This window comes from Lissotriton helveticus, chromosome 2_1 (genome assembly GCF_964261635.1).
Source record: "Lissotriton helveticus chromosome 2_1, aLisHel1.1, whole genome shotgun sequence".
NCBI classification, from domain to species: Eukaryota; Metazoa; Chordata; class Amphibia; order Caudata; family Salamandridae; genus Lissotriton; species Lissotriton helveticus.
Window position 1 is genome coordinate 486,926,006 of NC_136059.1, and position 22,189 is coordinate 486,948,194.

The window sequence follows — 22,189 nt, forward strand, 5'->3', positions numbered from 1 at the left end:
CCGACACCCTAGCACCGCCGAAAAAACGTCAAATCAAACTTGGCAGCAAAAACGCCTCCTGGTTCAATGTTGATCTTAAGAAATCCAAGAAACTCTGTCGCTCCCTGGAGAAGGCCTGGAAAAAAGACCCAAACACCAGCACCAGGGACGCCTTCGAAAACGCCACTCGCATACACCACCAACTGATCCGGTCTGCCAAGAATGCCGCATTCAAAGACCGACTAGACAACAACGCCCACAACAGCAAGGAACTATTCAACATCGTCAAAGAATTCACCAACCCCTCAGCCAACTCCAACGACATCACCCCCTCGCAAGCCCTCTGTGATTCACTAGCCTCATTCTTCCACAACAAAATTGCAGACATCCACAACAGCTTCGACATCCAACCCGGAGACCATCCCACCCAATCTTCTACCGTACCCACACCCCCCTCGAACATCCTTAACAACTGGAACCCAATCTCCACCGAGGACACCATCCGCCTGATGAACTCCATCCACTCAGGATCCCCCACAGACCCATGTCCACACCACATTTTCAACAAAGCAGACTCCATCATAGCACCACACCTCCGAGACGTCATCAACTGCTCCCTCAACTCCGCCACCTTCCCGGAAAACTGGAAACACGCCGAACTCAGCGCCCTTCTGAAAAAACCCACAGCGGATCCCACCGAACTTAAAAACTACCGCCCCATCTCGCTCCTACCATTCCCGGCCAAAGTCATCGAGAAAGCCGTCAACATCCAGCTCGCCGCCTTCCTCGAAAGCAACAAATCCCTCGATTCCTCTCAGTCCGGCTTCCGAGCCAAACACAGCACGGAGACCGCTCTCATCGCAGCAACAGACGACATTCGAACTCTACTAGACAACGGAGACACAGTCGCCCTCATCCTCCTCGACCTCTCCGCAGCCTTCGACACAGTCTGCCATAGCACTCTCCTACAGCGCCTCAATAACATCGGGATCCAAGGAAAAGCACTGGAATGGATCACCTCATTCCTCACCGGAAGAACCCAGAGAGTCCGCCTCCCACCATTCCAGTCTGAGGCCACTGAAGTCATCTGCGGCGTACCCCAAGGTTCCTCACTCAGCCCCACCCTCTTCAACGTATACATGAGCCCCCTCGCAACCATCGCTCGCCAACACAACCTCAACATCATCTCCTACGCAGACGACACCCAACTGATCCTATCACTCACCAAAGACCCCAACACCGCCAAAACCAACCTACATGAAGGCATGAAAGAAGTAGCAGAGTGGATGAAGCACAGCCGTCTGAAACTGAACTCAGACAAAACAGAAGTCCTTATCTTAGGCACCTCCCCCTCCGCTTGGGACGACTCTTAGTGGCCAGAGGCCCTTGGAAAAGCACCCATCCCGACGGACCACGCACGAAACCTGGGCGTCATCCTGGACTCCTCTGTCTCGATGAACAGACAAGTCAACGCAGTCTCATCTTCATGCTTCAACATCCTCCGCATGCTCAAAAAAACATTTCGCTGGATCCCCACCGAAACAAGAAAGACAGTCACCCATGCACTGCTTACAAGTCGCCTGGACTACGGAAACACCCTATACGCCGGTATCACCGCAAAACTCCAGAAAAAACTACAACGCATCCAGAACGCATCAGCCAGACTCATACTTGACATCCCACGCAAAGACCATATCTCTAGCCACTTGAAAAACCTCCACTGGCTCCCCGTCAATAAGAGGATTACTTTCCGACTCCTAACCCACGCCCACAAAGCACTCTACGAACTTGGACCCGAATGTCTCAACTCACGACTTTCCTTCTACACCCCCCCTCGCCAGCTTCGATCTTCCAACCAAGCCCTTGCTACCATTCCTCGCATCAATAAAACCACCATGGGAGGTAGATCCTTCTCCTACCTCGCAGCAAAAACCTGGAACTCACTCCCCACCCACCTACGTCTCACACAGAACCACCTAGCATTCAGAAAACAACTTAAAACCTGGATATTCGACAAGTAACTCCCTTCCCCTCCTCAAGCGCCTTGAGACCCTCTGGGTATGTAGCGCGCTATATAAATTTCTGACTTGACTTGACTTGACATATATATATTGCAGTACTCCATCCACCGACAATCCAATGCCACACAACGGATCAGGATAGACACGCGGACCCAATATATATAATATATATAATATCTCCAAAGTTCCAAAAACATCCAACATGCTCTCAGAATCCAACAAAGGACACCATAAGCCTAGTCCAAGGGTGTTTATTCACACAAAGTACATGTTTCGGCCTGACAAAGGCCTTGCTCACGTTAATGCAGTAAATCGTGCATACAAAATAAATAAGTTGCAAGAAGAAGGTATCGACATTGAAAGTGGACTGGGACCAAAATTAACGGCAGACATGTTGGAACAGTAACGAACAGACAAATTGCACTGAATCAATAAAGTTGCAAATGCATAAATGCTGAGACGCGCAGCATATCAGACATCAATAATACTGTGCACGTATAAATAATAAGATGTGTCAATCCAAAGTAAATGAAACATGTAAACGACACAGTTCAGCAAAATGCAGTAAACGGTGAAAATGTCCCGAAAGTTATACGTAGAATAGACAGGAACAGCTGGGTCAATCCAAAATAAATAAAGCGTGTAAATCAAACACTTTAGCGCAAGCCCACACTCCAAAATATACCTCCCAAAATAAAGGGGGGGGAGGGCAAGTAAGATGCCAAGAGGCATGAACCCCTGTAATCCAAGCGGAATGCCATCGGGGGAGAAAGTGACACAGTAACCAGGTAAAATACCATCATGGCCACTAGGATGAAATATCATCAGTGAAATACACTGAAGGAGAGCCTTGGTATAAACGCGCTTAAATCTGTTCATACTTGCATATGAAGCCCAAAACCACAGTACAAAAACCTTCTAGATGTAAGCCCAAAATGGGCGTGCTCTTAAGTGATGTCGAAGAAATAACATTCAAGGGGCTGGAACAGTGGTGATGTGACGTGACCCAGTCCCCACCTTTCCACCTATAGGGAAAAGGAACAAGATGTAAGATAACATAATAACAGGTATGTATGCACCAAAATAAACAAACAGCCATGGAGATGTACAGAAGACAAAGGAAAATAAATATACATGAATCTAAGGAATTGTACAGTTAACAACAAGATGATCAGATCACTCATGGGGTTAATTATTTCTGAGATGAACAGAGAGTTCCTCATCACAGTTAAGCCCCCCCCGGGGTCCTGGTCTGGAAATTGATAATATGTTTGGATTCTTCCTGTCTCAGCTTGAGAACTCTGTTACCACCCCTGGGATTTTTGTTGATCTATTCTAAGATGGAGAATTTCATAAGTGCAGGATTGGAGAAATGGTACTCACTAAAGTGTCTAGCCACGGGATACTTAGCATTGCAGTGGACTATGTCACGAAAGTGTTCCAATATGCGCTTTTTGGCCTGGGCAGTAGTACTTCCAATATACCAAAAACCGCAAGGGCAAACAATCACGTAGATTACAAACATGGTATTGCAATTGAGAAATTGAGTAATCTCTCTCTTAATGCCATTGTACTCTACTCTCTTGACAAGGATACTGTTTTTACACGCCTTGCAGTGACTGCAAGGAAAAAACCCTTGTAGGCCAAGGCCTTGAAATGTGGGATAGATGGTAATGTCACTGTGGACAACTAGATCCCTAATGTTTCTGCCCGTCCTGTAGGTGATGCTAGGCCTGTCAGCAATCAGGTCACCTATAGTACCATCACTTTTAAGGATATTCCAGTTATTGGCTAGAATCTTTTGTACCTGTCTTGACTCCCTGTTGTAAGTCAGGATGAGTCGTGTGTTGTTGTCATCCTTATCAGTTTCTTCAGTTGTGGTAACTTGAAGGGTTGTGCTTCTCAGTGTGGTATCTGTCCTGGCCCTAGTTTTTTTTAAGACCCATGACGGATAACCTCTCTGAGTAAAGCAGTCCAACATTTCAGAGGCAACTTGCTGGTATCCGGCCTCTGTGTTAGTTTCTTTTTGCCCTCAGCAGCTCACCATACGGAATACTCCATTTGAGTGGTTCAGGATGACTGCTGAGGGCATGTAACACGCTGTTGCCGGCCGTGGTTTTACGAAAAAGAGAGGTATGTATCTTGTTGTCAATAATGTAGATATTGACATCAAGATATTCGGCTGTCACTTTGCTAATGCTGCTGGTCAGAATTATATTCATGTTGTTGATGTTGAGACAATCGATAAAACTCTGAGCTCCTTCTGACGATCCCCTCCACACCATAAACAGGTCGTCAATGTAGCGCCACCAGGTTGCCACATGACTGATGTATTCTGCCAAAGATGGATTCGCAAAGATGCTCTGCTCCCAGTAACCCATAAATAAATTTGCGAAACTGGGAGCAAAGCAAGAACCCAATGCGGTCCCAGTCACTTGTTTGTACAGGACTCCATCGAAAAGGAAAAAATTATTTAGAAGACAAAATTCCATCATTTCCCACAGCATCTTACTGTGCTCGCGAAAACGCAGTGGATGCGAGTCAAGGAAATGTTTACATGCTACCAGGCCCTGTTGGTGGTTGATAATGGTGTATAGGGCCTGGACATCCATGGTGATGAGAAAACAATCCTCATCCCATGTCACGTCCTGCAATTTCGTCAAAAAGTCTTTAGTGTCCCTGATATAGGTAGGGAGAGCCTGTACCCATTCAGGTAGATAATGGTCCACGTACTTGGATACGTGCTCGGCCACACTGCCCCTCGAGGACACAATAGGTCTCCCGGGGGGGATTGTCCTTACTCTTGTGGACTTTGGGTAATAAGTATAGAACGGGGAGAATGGGATTTTAATTTTTTTAAAACTTGTATTCTTCCCATTCCAAAATACCCCTATCCTTCCATGTACTAAGTTTTCCCCCCAACTCAGTAATGCTGTTTCTATACAGATCTAGGGTACTGGTGGTATAATATTTGGGATCAGATAGTTGTCTTTGTACCTCCGCTACATACTGTTCTCTGTTGAGGACAACAATATTGCCCCCCTTATCAGCTGGGCAAATCACAACATTCTTGTCATCAATCAGGGACTTAAGGGCATTCCTCTGACTCAAAGACAGATTGTTAGGCATGAGTCCTTGTTTTCTCTTGGTGTGACGGTATGTGTTAAGCTGTTTGTTGACACACTCATGAAAGGTATCTATGGCATCGTGTGCCATTGTAGGAATGAAGGTGGATTTGGGTTTAAATCCTGAAGCCGCACTACTGTTAATGGTAAAGTCTGCCTCGCGAAGGAGCTGTGTGTTACTATGGGAAGTATCATCCCTTTCTTCAAAGCTAGACTCCCCATGGGATTGTTCTGCCTCGCATTCTTGTTTAAGTTCTACGATGTTGATCAGAGCATCCACATCGCCAATCGTAAAAGTATCTTGAATGCGAGGTTGGGATTTCAAAGTGATGTTGTCACCCAGGGCTCTAAGTTTGTGCCATTTCTTCAGTTTCAGCTTACGAACAAATCTAAAAAGATCAATTCTAGATTCGCTGTAATTTAGGGGCATAGACGGGCAAAACGAGAGTCCCAAACATAGAGTAGTTTTTTCAATGTCACTCATAGTTCTGTTGTATAAATTAATGATAGTTTTATTTACCAGATCGGGATCCATTATTGTTTTCCTCTGGAGCGCGTGTTCATGTTTCCCACGGTGCCCCTTGCATTGCCTCTGTTGCCACCTCTGAAAGAGCCTCTTTCCCCTGTTCCTCCGTTTCCTCGTCCTCTCGCTCGTCCTCGACCTCTTGGAGTTGCTGCTTGTGGTGCCGGAGTCTCCTTGATCGTTCGCCTGCTCCGGCGCAGGTGACGATACTTCTCTAAAAAATTCGGCTTGCGTGGAGTTTTGGCCGCTTGGTTGGTTTCTTCCGTTGAAACAATTGAGATGTCAGATTCCGTCTCGCTCAGTCCAGTAGAAATCTCATCTCCACCTTGTGCTATTGCTGCTTGTGTCACAGAGTCGCTGATGTACAGATGATCAGATTTACGACTAAAGGTCAGTATTCTCCCTGTGTCGTAGTCATTATAATCGCGATCAAGCTTTCTCTCTTTCCGAGCTTTGATGTCTTCTTCATAATTTTTTAAGCGAGCTTTCATTTCGGACACAAGTTTGTCCACAATGTCATCTTCTGCTTGTTTCTTTATGTCGTCCATTGGCACCTCAATTTGTTTCAGTAGAAGGTCTCTGTCTATCCAGGCGTATTTTACCAAAATCTCCAACATCCGTTTGGAGCTAAATGCCGAATTCTCTGACCATTCGGTTAGCATGTCAGGATTCGGTGCCTGATATGTGGGGGTGGTAAAGATTCTCCCACCATTTGCATATTTCACCACGTTTTAATTTTTCCAATTTGTTTATTTTGTCCTTTATGGTTTGCGGAGAGTCATTCTTAGCCAACGTGGTGTTTTTGGTTGTACCCTTCGTTTTCCTTGTGAATAGAGCCTGCGCAGCAGCTCTTCTTTCGTCTTCTTCTTCCATGATTGCAAAATCCTCTGTGTGTGTGATCAGCTACGGTGGCTGTGTGGGTTTCCCCTCAAACAAAATATATATACACACAAAAATAAGCAACTGCAGCCTCATATACACCAGAGCTGAATAATGCTGTAAGGACTTCACATTATATCATAAAAAACACACATTAGAAACAGGGAAAAACAACAGCAAAACATATTTTGAAACTGTTTTAATGCTCAGCAGTCAGCAGAAAACTCACATAGGACTGAAAGCATATACAGCTCCCAGGCTGCATTGCAGAAACACAGTCTAAAAAGACTGAAAAGCTAACTCATAGCAACATGGAGATAAACTGGCACCGTGCCTAGTAAGAGGAGTCCTCCGCCGAAGTCTTCACACTGACGTTCGGCGTCGAGGCACAGACATCCATCTGGTCTGGAGCGGAGTCGCTCGCCGTCTATTCGATGTTGAGTAGAAGAGAGTTTCAGATGGCTGCAAGAAGTGAAGTCCTATCGAGTCCAGTCACTTCGGACTGGCGATCGACGTCTAGGGGACGCTCAGGTTCGACGTCGAGGGGCTCACGCCAGGCGTCGAGACCTGCCTCAGTGAGGTCTAGATAAGGATCGGTGGTATTGGTGACGGAGACTACATCACGCCATTCGTCTTCCCACTCCTCCAGACAGCCTTCTTCAAGACCAGCCTCTCCAACAGCCAGCAGTCCTGTCCATCAGTCTCCTTCTTGCTGTGCATTTGTCCCCGAGTTGGCTTCGCCCCTTGCACCACTGGAAGGCTTCTGGTGCTGCAAGACGGATGCAGGACTAGGTCAGTCCTATCCACAGGTCGCCTCTTCAGAGACTGGTGCAAGAAGTGGACAGGGCGAGTTCCCCTAGGGGTGGAGAACGCGCGGAGGAATTCAGTGTCAGACGGCGGGACAGATCCCGTTCTCCCAGAACTGACAGATCGAGGGGGGAAGAAAGGCACAGTGTCCATCGCAGAAGTAGGAGAACACCATCTACTACTTCTTCTACCCACTCGTCAAGGAGGGATTATTCCCCTACTTTAACAGACAGTCCTATCTCTAGGATCTCTCCGGTAGATGACATCAATATCTACCAGGAGGTACTTCAGAGAGTGGCCCAGAAACTCAACATAGAGATGTCTGTCCCGCAGGTAGCAACGACAGTGATCTTCGAGACTCTGCATCAAAAAGCGGCATCCCGTCCATTGCTACCCTTGGTTCCAGGGATTCTTTACCATGTGATGGACACTTTCTTGACTCCAGCTACCATCAAAGCTGTTCCAGCTTGAATACAGAAGAAGTATAAGCCAGCTTCTTCGGGCTCCCGTCTTCGTGAAGATGGATCCGCCTGCAGACTCTGTCATCGTTGCTGCAGCACGAAAGACACATGCTGTTACTGCCTCTTCCTCGGTTCCCCCAGATAAGGAGAGCAGGTCCCAGGACTCTTGGGGACGCAAAGTCTGCAATTCAGCGGCCTCTACCTTGAAGTCAGCGGCCTCTACCTTGAAGGTTTCCAGCGCGGCTACGTTGTTAGGCCGCTACGATAGGGCGTTATGGGATTCTTTGGATCGCTTCAAAGAAAAGTTACCAAAGGAAGACCAGAAAGTCTTTGCTGAGATAGTCACCGAAGGATAGCTGGTAGCAAATCAGATGATCAGCACGGCAGCGGACGGCGCTACGTTATCAGTACATACCTACGCTCATGGGATCTGCGCCAGAAGATCATCTTGGTTGAGGCTCACAGGCCTCAAACCTGATGCGCAACAGATAATTTTAAACCTCCCATTCTCTGGCTCCTCTCTCTTTGGCACCCACACAGACGAGGAGATGAGCAGAATGAAGTCTGAGCTTGACACCCTCAAAGCCGTCGGCTTGGAAAAAAAGAGTTGCAGCGTCGCTGGAGACCCAACAAAGGCATGGGTTCCCAACAGAGGGTTCAAACCCCTCAGTGGTCCTAGGGCAAGAACCAGGGCAAGTCTCAATATCAGGGCCGTAAGTCCAACAGAGGTCGAGGTGGAAATCAACAGCAATCCACCACCACGGCCAGAATAGGGGGAAAGTCATGAGCAATGGCTTCCTCCGGCACCGTTGCCCACTCCAGTGGGAGGAAGTGCTTCACAACATCTGGCAGAGTGGTGCAAAATCACAAAAGATCGTTGGGTGCTCAATTTACTACGCAATGGGTACTCTCTAGGTTTCTGTGCGCCTCCAAAGGACATTCCTCCGAAAAGATCTCGTCCTCATCAGCTAAAGTTACTTCAGCAGGAGGTGAAAGTTCTTCTTCAAAAACAGGCTATAGAAGAAGTTCCTTTCTCTCGGCGAGGAAAGGGAGTCTACTCCAGGTACTTTCTTGTGCCCGAAAAAGATCAGGAGCACAAATTCTGGCCGATCCTGGATCTTCGCCTTCTGAACAGAGTCATCATCAGGGAGAAGTTTCGCATGTTGGCCCTTCATCAAATATGTCCACATCTCCAAGTCGGAGACTGGATTTGTTCGGTGGACCTCCAAGATACGTACTTCAACATTCCCATTGCTCCACGACATCGCAAGTACCTGCGGTTTGTAGTCGGACTCCAGCACTACCAATACAAAGTCTTGCCCTTCGGGCTCAAGTCTGCCCCACGAGTCTTCACCAAATGCATGGCGGTGGTGGCAGCCGCACTTCACAGAAGATGTCTGTTCGTCTACCCTTACTTAGACGATTGGCTTCTCAAAGGCCCATCTCCTCAACAAGTAAGGAGCGATTTTCAAGTTTGCCTTCAGCAGTTGCACGACCTGGGCCTCCATGTCAACAGGGAGAAGTCCGTGCAGCAGCCCACCCAGACGATCCGCTACCTGGAATCAGTTCTGGATACAAGCACAGGAAAAGAGTTTCCTTCGGAGGAGAGACTTTCTTCGATGCAGCATAAGTGCAGGACTCTGCTCCAGATGAAGCACCCAACTGTCCGGCAGGTGGCATCCCTGCTGGAGTCAATGGCTTCCTGCATATTTCTCATACCCAATGCCCGGCTGAGAATGCGACCGTTGCAGCAAGATCTCGAAGACAAGTGGGATCAAGCAACGGGTCGCTGGGAAGATCGCATCTTGCTCTCCCAAGCAGCGAAATCCTCTATCAACTGGTGGACTCTGCCTCAAAATCTGTTGGTGGGAGTTCCTTTTCACCAGCCGCTTCCAGTACAATCGCTGGTGACGGATGCCTCTGCAAGGATGGGGGGCACACATGGGGTCCCTTCAGATGCAGGGGCGGTGGTCCAGTAAGGAGCAGTCCTATCACACCAACATGCTGGAACTGCGAGCGGTCCACCTGTCTCTAAAAGCTTTTCTTTCTGCGATCAAGTCCAGCTCGGTCCTGATCCAAACGGACAACACGACCACCAGGTTTTATTTAAACAAACAGGGAGGTACAAGATCACGTCCTCTCTCTCTGGAGTCTCAGACGATCTGGAACTGGCTGTTAGCCCGAAACCTCTCGGTTGTGGCAGTGCACCTTCCAGGAGAGCAAAACATCAAAGCGGATGCTCTCAGTCGGCACTTCGAAGATCAGCCAGACTGGGTGCTGCACGACGAGGTGGTGGCAGATCTTTTCCATCGTTAGGGTCGTCCATCAATCGATTTGTTTTCAGACGACAAAAACAAAAAATGCCACGTCTTAGCGTCCAGATTCCACCGTCCAGGAACAAGGAAGAATGTGCTTTCGATGGATTGGTCAAGGACATTTGCCTACGCCTTTCCTCCCCTGCCTCTTATTCCGAAGGTGGTGTCGAAGCTCATCAGATCCAACATGGAGATGATTCTGATAGCTCCAGACTGGCCGCTGCAGTGGTGGTACCCGGATCTTCTACAGTTGTCAGTACTTCCACACAGGAGACTGTCTTGCAGAACGGACCTGCTGACCAAGATGGACGGGAAGATTCTCCATCCCAATCTTCCAAAGCTGAACTTGGCAGCATGGCTCCTGAGGTCCTCCAATACGGACATTTGAGGCTGCCGCAAGATTGCATGAACATTTGAAAGAGGCCAAAAGACCTTCCACAAGAGCACCATATGCGTTCAAGTGGAAAAGGTTCTTCCTTTGGTGTGTAGAACATCACTTTGATCCTACGAAGGGACAGGAGGATGTCATTCTTTCTTACCTTCTATACCTAGCTAAGTCAGGTTTAAAGTACGCCTCGATTAGAGTTCACTTTGCTGCCGTTACAGCATATAGGAAGTCAGGCAACCAGCCTTCTTTTTTCCAGATGCAGGTGGTCAAGGACTTCTTAAAGGGGTTGAAAAAAGTATATCCTCCTGTTCGAAACCCTTCTCCTCCATGGGAGTTGAACCTGGTCCTAGCCAAATTAACGGGCCCTCCTTTTGAGCCAATTCACAAGGCCTCTTTGCAGCACTTATCTTGGAAGGCCGCTTTTCTGGTAGCAATAACATCAGCGCGCAGAGTAAGTGAAATCCAGGCGCTGTGTGCAAAAGAGCCTTACACTGTATTTCACCATAACAGGGTTGTCTTAAGAGCTCATCCTTCTTTTTTGCCTAAGGTTGTGTCTGATCTTCATATTAATCAGTCAATCTCCCTGCCATTCTCCTTTCCAAACCCCACGACCCCTGCGGAGAGGTCGTTACACTCCTTGGACCTCAGAAGGGTTCTTAAATTCTATCTAGAGGGAACCAAGGGTATAAGAAAGACGGATCAGTTATTCCTGAATATGGTGCCATGAGGACAGGCTTCCCAGCTGCCAAAAGATCCATTTCCAGGTGGATCGTGTACTGCATAAAATTAGCTTACCAGCTGGCTAAAAGACCCTTGTTGTTGTCGCCTAAAGCACACTCCACTAGGGGGAAAGCGGCCACAGTGGCTTTCTTGCATGATGTCCTAATGTCAGAAATATGCAAGTCTGCGACCTGGAGATCGATTCACACCTTCACCAGGCATTATTGTCTAGAATCCGATTCCAGAGCGGATACTCAAGTAGGCCAAGCCTCCTTGAGGAACCTGTTTGGATAGTTATCTGGCTATCTTGGCTTAGTTTTCTGAGCTTATTGTTAAATGTAACTTTATTTTCCTTTGCGCGCAGGTGGATGAGGTGAGGCTCGCTATTCTATTCAAGTGCTTATGACTATTGATGAGGATCACCTGTAATCCTAGTTCTCTTCCAGTGGGAAACTTCATCAAAGTCATAAGCAACCCACCCACCTCCCAGGGCAAAGGATTATGGTATTTTGAAGGTATTGTCAACTTTTTGTGCCATGGCTTTTTAGTCACCGCAAAGAGCTACGGACCTAACTGTCACACCTGAGGCATGATGGGAGGCTGGGGGTAATGACTGCCTTAAAGGCACGGTGCCAGTTTATCTCTATGTTGCTATGAGTTAGCTTTTTAGTCTTTTTGGACTGTGATTTTGCAATGCAGCCTGGAAGCTGTATATGCTTTCAGTCCTATGCGAGTTGTCTACTGACTGCTGAGCATTAAAACAGTTTCAAAACATGTTTTGCTGTTTCTAATGTGTGTTTTTTATGATATAATGGGAAGTCCTTACAATATATATATATATATATATAGTACAACTTGACAAAGCCCTACGGCGAAACGCGTCGTTGCTGTTCCAGTTCCGCCACGATTAAATTGGTTTGGAACTACCCCCTGCGAGTGCTGCTTTCCTTTTTGGATTTATGATCCTTGGATGTGTGAAGCTGATATATATATATGTATCTATATATATCTATATATAGATATATATAGATATATATAGATATAGATATATATATATATATATATATATTACAATATGGGACACATATATGATCGTGTTTCCGGGTTCCTGCCCATGGGCGGGAATATTCTAGTGCGTATGACTTTGATGAGGATACCCCTGGAAGAGAACTAGGATTACAGGTAAGTAACAAATCCTTCCTTTCCCTAGGGCATCTCAAGTAAAAAAAACTGGCAGAGTACATGTGTGGCCTACTCCAAACTGAAGGTTTACCAGCTGATTGATTTTCCTTTGTGCTAGTCTTCCTTATTGACATATGTTTTTCACTGGCTGTCTTAAATTGCACGTGGAAATGCAGAACATGGATTTTGGGGAGCCCCCGAGCCTCTTTACAGTAGGCAATTTCCTCTATTGCTCAACTTGGCTGTCGTATGTTTACATGTTTGAAGCCTTTTCTCAACTTCTCTGCAAGCTCGACCATACACATTACTGCAGATGTTGGTTAACATTACTTAACAGATAAGAGTTCTGCTCGGTAGTGTACGTTTGGTCATATTCACCTCCTTTTCTATTCTCGATAGTGAAACTTTTGGTTGTGCCTTATGTGGTGCATATGTACCTCAACATTGTAAGAGCACCTGGTGTACCAACTTCAGCCTCCTTAGAGGGGTTCACATTTCGTTGATTTGCCTGGTGGTTACCAGGGCCTTTGCACTGCATTTCAGGAAATGTTAAGTGGGTGCTGATATGAGGAGAGAATGGTAACTCTGTACTAAGGATATTCCTCATGTACACTAATCGTCGGAGAATGCTATGGTATTGATTCACACAGGGAATCTGTGGGAACAAATATCTCTTGGAAGATAAACTGCATATCTTTACGGACATTCTTTCTGGTGGGTATGTAGATTCTGTGAAGCCTTGCAGTTCTGTGACTGGATTTTGTTGGCAATCCATTCGCAGGACCTGTGTGGAAAGTGTTCACATTTGTGTGTAGGTATGCATCCTACAAAACATTATAGAAGGGGACTGGCTAATATGTTGCACATACCACCCACCTTAATCCCAATCTTGCTCCTCAATTTCTTGCAGTAAAATGATAGGTCTGTTTGCCCACCAAACCATTGTTATACACAGTTAAAGCAAACTGGTGGCTATTAAAGCCTGTTCTATAGCACCTGTGTGAAATTTTGTATAGGTCAGAGACAAAGTTCATGTAACAGACACTCTGATGAACTGCAGAGCTGCACTTTAACATGTTGTACAGTTAGCAGACCATAATTAGTTTGGACTAAAAGGAGAGAGAAGAGGTTAAACACTTGAAGTTGTCAATGTATATTTTGCTTTTCTTAACTTCAAAATCATAAGTGATAGAATCAATTGATTCCTCTTTTATTTTTACAGTTGTTTTGACATTCGTTTGTTAATTTTTCTACAGGAAGTCGACACTACAGTGCCAAATTACGAAATTATGTATATGATTAGAGATTTTAGGGGAAGTTTGGATTATCGACCGCTGACCACGGCTGATGCAGTAAGTTTATTTATTTTTTGTTGTTATTTTAATTATAATTGTAGTTTTGTGTGTTCTACGTCCTCCGGTCAAAAGGGAAAAGAAATACAAGTTTGAAAAAGTACAATTCAATTTCTTCTGTATAACCTGTTGGCCATGCTCAGTCCCATGTATCTTACAGATCAGGGTTCATCAAATGCTACATAAATAGAAACTAGTACACAAAGTGAGGCATTATATCCTACTTATTGTTGGTTGTAGCATTTGCTTCACATCACAAAGGCATCCCTAAAAACTAAGAAAGGCATCCTAAACTATATTATTTGCATCATCATTCAGTCTGTCTTTTGAGAACGCAGTCAGTACATTTTAGCAGTTCATCACCTTATGGTTAGATGATACTTTGCCTTAAAGTTTGTTGTATACCACAAAAATGGAATATAGTCTGACCCTTGCTGAAAAAGCCCTTCCTAATTCTGTGCTGAGATGGGTTATAAATTGATCTCTAACCAACAAATTCTAACAAAGGTATTATAATGGATTCTGATGTCCCAACTGCACCAGTCCTGTTAAGCAATGATGTGCCGGACCATCAACTGGCAGGTTGCAGGCCACATAAGTAGGGATTCACCTTTCACTTTTAGAAATCAGACTAAATTTGGCCCAGGCCAGTCTGCTGCATTTACCTATGTAATTGTGGTTCCCCAGACTGTAGTTTTATTTCTTATCTTACCTGATAGTGGCACTTGTCTCTGTTATGTTTATTTCTGAAATTAAATCTGGTGTGTATGGTTGCTGTATCATCCTTTGTATAACCTTCAAAACATTCAACACTACTTGTGTCCTGGTGGAGCCCATTTGTTGTTAACAGCCAACTGGGAGACCCAATTGAAATGCAGGAAGGGAGACTTTAGATTCTCCACTCCCCCAAACACAGTGATGTAAATGTCAGAAATACCTATAAATAACGTTTACTCCCTCAAAGCAAAGACCGAAAATCACGGTCTTCTAAAACCTGTCGTCATTTAACCAAACCTGCTTCTCTAGTGTGCTCTTAAACTCTGCACCAAGGGACAAACCTTTCTCAGGCGGAAATGAAAATCCCAGGATGCGTATGCTGACAGCCCTCCCAGTGCCTTCTAGAACTATTTCAAATTATTCATAAGCACTTTTTCAGTGCAGTGCTTTTATTCTCTGAAACTTTGTGTTTCAGGCATGTGAGGTGTAGATCACATGCTTTGCATACTCCTGCCATATACTGTTGGGTCAGGATGTTTGCAAGTTGTTTTTCTTTGAAGAAGTCTTTCCAATGATGAGTTAGGTGACTCCTCTTTTCGGTGATCGTGTGCATTGGCACGACTCCATTGTTAGATTGTTTTTTTCGGCCATCGGGTTCGGACAAAAACGCTCCATGATCATCGGGCTCAACATCGCGAGATCCAGAGTCAAAACATTAAAAACATGCCGGACATCCTTGGTGGAGTATCCGAGCACGAATTCTACGCACAAGGTTGCCGAGGAAGAACAATGGGGTACTTGTCTCCATTCCAGAATCGGACTCCAATTTGGAAGAAGACTTGTCACATGGTCAATGTACTGTGAATACTGAACACCCCTTAACCCAAACTTCAACTCAGCCGAAACAAAAGGCTTCGGTCCCACCCCCACCTTCGAGCCACGGTCAGCACTTACACAATGTTTCTGATGCCCTGCTCCCTGGCTTGGCACCGAAACACGTCTCTAAGCCTTCCGGCTCGGGATCGAGTCTGCCAAAATCTGGCACAGAGCTGAAACCTTCAGGCTTGAAGACGAAAACAGCTTAGGGGCCAAAATCGTTGACACTAAAAACAAAGCCTCCTTCGACACTGAAACCTTCAGCGCTGAAAAGTGATTCTACCCAAATACCGAAATCCTCTGTGCCGAAAACCTAAAGCTGTTCCTCTGAAGCTGCAGGATCTGATTTTCGACGTCCCAACACCCAAATCGGACCCAAAACAAAAGTAACTTTATATAAATCCAGATACAGGATGTGTTCTTACGAAGTCACCTCTGAAACGCAAACCTGAGTCAGAGGACACACCTTTCTTTATTCCTTTCAAGAGGAAGAATGTGCGCACTAACTCTCAGCTTTTACCATGTTCCCCTACACCAACCTCTCCGCCTTTGCATCATTTACTGATTAAACCAACTAACTCTCCTCCCCCACCAGACGTTGATGATGATGGAGATGGGGTGCACTATTTTACCAGTAGACCCCTGGAAGGATTATCACACAGATTCACCTACAGATAACAACCCTGATCTTTACCCTGCCAAGCCTTCCCCTCTTGACGACAATGTAGGATATCTAGAATTACTCACTAGAGCTGCAGAATATCATTGGGTCAGTTACACAAGGAATCTATAGAGGAAGATTTCCTATTTGAAATGCTCCGTACCACACAAAGGGCTAGTCACACTCTACCTATGCTTAAAGGCACGATGAAGTAATGAGTCTGGCACCCGTGCGAGTAATCCAAAGTTCAAGTACTCTTTATATGAATAAGTTTACTACTTTAATGGCGTATAACGATGTATAATTCTCTGACTTTGGATGTATAATATAATGAAACTGTTGCGTTTCACAACCGGGAAACGTCCCTCAAATGTGCTGCCTGTGTCGAAATGGGAATCAACTTAATGTTGCTGCAAAACGTTTTTTATTTAAATCGTTGTAAAGTTTTTGTTCAGTTTTCAGCAAGTTTGGTTCATGCCATATAACTGCATTCAGCATGTTGCTTCATTTTTTGCAAGTTTGGTCTATGTTACATAACTGCATGTAGCATGTCACTCCACAAAGGAGTTTGAGAACCACATACATAGGGAAAATGTGGCAACCCACCATTTGGTTCTGCCGTTTCATTTTTGCCTTTATGATTTTTCTAGAGACACACCCACTGATGAAGGGCATTGGGGATTACTTGGACCGTATTACTATGCTTCATTAATGCAAGTTATCACATGAATGATTGGATTAATTAATGGAATTATAAAGATTACGTCGATTTGAATAAAAAACGTTTTGCAGCAACATTTTGAACTTTGATTGACGTTGATTCCCATTTGGACACAAGCAGTGCCTTTGAGGGACATTTCCCAGTTAAGAAATGCAACAGTTTCATTAAAGGCATGTGAGACATGCCAACGACATCTTTAAAGATCCTGTGTGAGCTCGCATTCTCACCCCCAGGATTGATAGAAAATACAAATCTGCTCCCTCAGATCCGGTCTTTATTAAAGGACAGTTACCACTGGACTCTTTGATGGTCTCTAATGCTAGTAAATGGGCCAATTCACGGACTACAGGTGATGCTCCCCCTCCAGACAAGGAGTCCAAACGATTACTCCTCTGGTAAACGAGTAGCCGCCCAAGCAGCAAATCATTGGCACATTGCCAACACCCTGGTCCTGCGAGCCAGGTATGATTGGGCACACTGGGACAAAATGGAGCAATTGCTACAACACCTCCCAGATGAGCACAAAGCAAAAGCCCAGAATTTAGGCCAGGGAGGAAAGCTCATATCCAGTTCCTCAATAAGATGCGCTTTAGATGCTGCAGACACCGCCGCCAGAGAGAACAACACTAGCATGTTACTAAGAAGACCTACATGGTTGAGGATTTCTGGTTTCAAACCAGAAGTACAACAGGCCATTTTAAATACTCCTTTTGACAAGGAACATCTCTTCGGACCCGAAGTAGATAAGTCAATTCATAAAAAATTACATACAAAATTAAAAAAGACACTGAGGTAGACAAGTCTATGGAAGTTCTGCAGGCTCCCTCTAATCGGGGCTCCTTTCGACGCTCCTTCTACCGCAGAGGGTCAAAACCCATGTCCTCAGACAGTACTGCTAACTCTTACAAAGGCAACAGTCAATCTTCCTCTACAAGGGGTTTCTTTAGGGGAGGATATAGAGTTAACCACAAAGGTCGAGGCAAGGCTTCTGCCCCACGTCTTTCCCTCCACCCCAAAAAGCAATGACTTGCCCAACCAATCATTGCCAACAAGAGTTTTTATGAAACTGCTAGGCATGATGGAGTCTTGCATTATAATTGTTCCCCACAAAAGACTTCACGTGTCCCCTTTGAAAATGCCAGTTAGGGTCAGTTAACTGATCTAGTGTTGGTAGATGGTCGCACCCATCGCTCTCTGCTGTGGTGGAACCCACAAAATGTATCCAAAGGGCGGCCCTTTCTCAACCCTGCTCCACAGACGTTTCTAACAGCAGGCGCATCGCTGACTGGTTGGGGCGCTCATCTACCTATATTTAGAGTCCATAATCCAAGGATTGTGGACTCTAAAGTACAGGAGCCTACATATCAATCACCTAGAGCTACTAGCAGTGTTTCTAGCGCTCAAAGCCTTTCAAACTCACCTTATAGGCAAAACTGTCTTAGTCCACACAGCCAACATGACAGCTAAGTACTACATACAACAAGCATTGGCATAGCCAATAGGTCTCGCCTTTGGGACCTTATAAGTGCTTAGCCATGCAACAGTTAATGTTGTTGCACCAGGGATATTGTGCTGCATAACTAAACACTTATAAGGTCCCAAAGGCGAGACCTATTGGCTATGCCAATGATTGTTATTCTTACTAAATCATTAGTGTGGTGCCCCATTTCCCTCTTTGTTATTTCAAGTTAAATTGCAGTATTATGGTGGAGTTCCATGAAATATACATTACTATCACTAATTTGAACAGATATTGCTTCCATGTGGAGGGAGCATACAAAACACAGCTGCTTCCTCCAAGCAGGAGAAATGCCTGATCCCGCATCTTGCAGGGAACCAGCTGGGGCCATGGGGGCCTGGGGCTCCCCCAGCAATCCCCAACCGGTGGTTTGAGGGTGCCCCTTGTAGGCAATGGGGCACCCACCTGTGGCCCCGGGGGATGATGGCCCCTCTCCTTTTTAGTTCAATTCCACTCCAGGGGATGTGGCCCCTGTAGCCTAATGAGGCTCGGGATGGGGGCCATGCGCTGACCTTTCTTTAATATGCGTTACGTGCAACATAAATGGGAAACACCATATGCTTTAGTCAACAATGTGACAAAATGAATTTCCAGGCCTCTCTCTTGTATATGTTGAATAAAGGAACGCTCTGCGTGCTGAGCTCCGCAGAGCAGAGAGCACGCGCCCCATGCATGAAACTGCATTGTTCTTCAATGACAGGGGCTGGATGGGGCCTGCGCTATAATTGGCTGGGCTGATTTGTAATTAACGGCTACATAAATGGTAATTCAAAACTTGTTCCTACATCGGCAGCCACACAATGCCCCTCCCACTGCAAAGCTGGGAGAAGCACTTTGCTGAGGCATGACACAGAAATAAGAAATGGTGGCCTGCGCCTCTCAGTGATTGACAGTTAATTTGTGCTAGTCATCTGTGACGTCATCGCTGTCTGGAAATTAAGGGGCGTCACGCTGAACTCAACTTCAAAAGTATAGAAGTCTTCAACCGAAGTGACAAAGTCCCAGGTCATGCTTTCACGGCGCCCCGTTCATGCTTCCGCACTAGCATGGAGGGGGGGGGTTGGGTGGAGCATGAGAGAGAGCGAATGGGGGAAGAGTGTGAGAGTAAGTGCGAATGTGAGACAGTGTGTGTGTGAAAGTGTATGTAAGAGAGTGTGAGTGTGTGTGAGTTTGTGTGACAGTGTGTGTGTCTGAAGGGTGTATTTGCGAGGGTGTGTGTGTGTGTGTGAGTGAGTGAGTGCGTGCGTGTGTGTGTGTGAGTGAGAGTGTGTGTTTCGAGAGGGGCAGCAGCATGACAAGAAGAGGACAACGGCCTCCATATAGATATTAGCAGATTAGGATGGACATTATCAGCTCAGCAATTACAATAACACTGTCATGTCTTGTTCCAAGACGTCAACAAAAGAGCGATCCAACAGTTTCCAATGCAGACTATACAAAGTCCCTTAAACTAACTGAGTGCCATAGCTTAAAAATACTACCAAATAACTATAACTCAATGTAAGTGCAGAATTAGATCGCTCTCGGGATATTTTTAGCATGGTAACAATCATCGTCATCACCACCTAATGATTTCGAAGTGTAACAAACATTTGTAGGCACACTAACCGCTGAATATACACATTAACACACAGTAATTGCCTTTCCCAAGATCGTTGTGGAGTCACCTTTGTTAAAGGTTTATATTTAACTGCAGACATATCAGTAGACCTCACATTGCTGTGGCTAGCTGTCGTCAAATAACATTCATAGGATACTGAAAAAAATATGTAGAAAATATTGCTGGCATTCCCTTGGTTGACAGGCTGGATACATTGTAACAGGAAGGGGCAAGCATGCGATTGATGCGCGCCACAGCGAGACATCTGTTTTGAATTATCGCGCACACGTCTGTGCATGATAATTTAAACAGATGGTGCCTGTGCAGGTAACCGCAAACAATAGGCCATGGCCGGAGCAAAGGTGGGACATGCACCCGCCTTTGCTCAATTGCGTGCTGTCTTTCTTAAAAACAAAATGCACGCAAAGGCCACCTCTGACCAAAAACAAATCACACGCATGAGCATGTGGTCAGATTTTGAAGCTGCCTTACAAAAAGTCTCGCAGCGCATGTGCGTTGGCTCAGGCGAGACCTAAAAACAGGGGGGAAACACACACCCTAACTGAAACGCCTAGCACAATCCATTTGGAAATGGGCCATATATCACAAAATCTATATAAGCGCAACACCTCCCAGGAGTAAACAATCAAATTGCAGACCTTCTCAGCAGTCCGAGACAGCAAATCCACAAGTAGGAACTTCATCCCCAAATTCTTCTTCCCTACTATCAGGAATGGGGATTTCCTCACATAGACCTGTTAGCCACAACTCAAAACACTAAATGCCCAAGCTTCGCCTCCAGGTTCCCACACCCGCTCTCCAAAGGCAATGCTCTATGAATGAACTGGTCAGAGATATTTGCCTACGCTTTACCTCCTCTCCCACTCATTCCGCTGGTAGTTCTGAAGCTCAGGCAAACATCCCTCACACTGTTGTCAACCCTGGTTTACCACCCTGCTGGAGCTGTCAGTAGTCCCACACCAAAAGCTGCATTTCAACTCCAATCGCCTCACTCAGAGCCATTGAGAAATCAGGCATCCAAGTCCCAAGGAACTCAACCCCGCAATTTGGCTCCTGAAGTCATAGTTTGGTTATTTACAGTTACCACCAGACTATGTATATTCTAAAGGAGGCTGGGTATGTTATGCAGCAAAGTGGAATTTTTTTTATATATATTGTAAAAATAACAATATCAATCCCCTTAATTCTTCAGTACAACATTTCGTCTATTATCACACTTACAATCTGGATTAGCTTATGCATCAGTTTGATTGCATTTAGCAGCAGTAGCTGCATATTTACAAAACAGACAACACTTATCTCTATTCAGAGTTCCAGTGATTAAAGCCTTTATGGAGTGTCTAAAAAGAGTAATACCACCAAGAGCTCCATCTGCACCAGTATGGAACTTGAACGGAGTCCTTACAAGGCTAATGGGACCACCTTTTGAACGAATGCACAGGTGTCCACTACAATTTCTCTCATGGAAGGTTGCTTTTCTTATTGCAATCACTTCCTTAAGGAGAGTTTGTGAACTCCAGGCTCTAACTATTCAAGAGCCTTTCTTTCAACTTCACAATGACACGGTGGTCCTGGAACCAATCCCAGATTTCTTCCAAAAGTGGTTTCTGCTTTTCACATCAATCAGTAAGTTGAGTTACCTGTGTTCTTTCCTCAACCTGATTCAGTAGCAGAACGAGCTCTACATGCACTTGATGTTAGAAGAGCTCTAATATACAATGTAGAAAGAACAAAAGATTTTCGTAAAACAAAGCAGCTCTTTGTTGCTTTTTCTCCACTACGCAAAGAAAATCCCATTTCTTAATCAGATATTGCAAGATGGATTGTTAAATGTATACAAACATGTTATGCAAAAGCAAAACAAAATTGACATTACCCCCTAGAGCGCATTCCACTCGCAAAATAGGAGCAACTATGGCCTTCTTAGGGAATATTCCCTTAGCTGACATCTGTAAGGTACCAACATGGTCTACACCGCACACATTCACCAAACACTATTGTGTAGATGTGTTAGCGAGGCAACAAGCTAATGTAGGCCAGGCAGTTCTTAAAACACTTTTTCAAATAACTGCAACAGCTACAGGTTAGCCACTGCTTTGGGAGAATACTTCTGTATAGTCTATGCAAAGCATGTGATCTACAGCTCACATGCCTCAAACGGAAAATGTTACTTACCCAGTAAGCATCTGTTCTTGGCATGTAGAGCTGTAAATTCACACACGCCCACCCGCCTCCCTGGGTACCCATACCGGTTGCAGTTCTTTCTTATCTTACATAAATATGCATGGATATCTCAAGTCTACCGTTACTAACTACATTCTC

General features: G+C 45.3%; 1 protein-coding gene across 3 annotated transcripts in view; it reads left to right on the forward strand.

Moving 5' to 3' along the window:
* Positions 1-22,189, forward strand: part of KIF2A (kinesin family member 2A) — a 513,057-nt gene that overhangs the window by 224,083 nt on the left and 266,785 nt on the right. For all 3 annotated transcript variants that reach the window (XM_078675133.1, XM_078675134.1, XM_078675135.1), the window contains exon 7: positions 13,657-13,752. In XM_078675133.1, the coding sequence (XP_078531259.1) occupies positions 13,657-13,752 (96 nt within the window). The remainder of the gene's footprint in view (positions 1-13,656; positions 13,753-22,189) is intronic.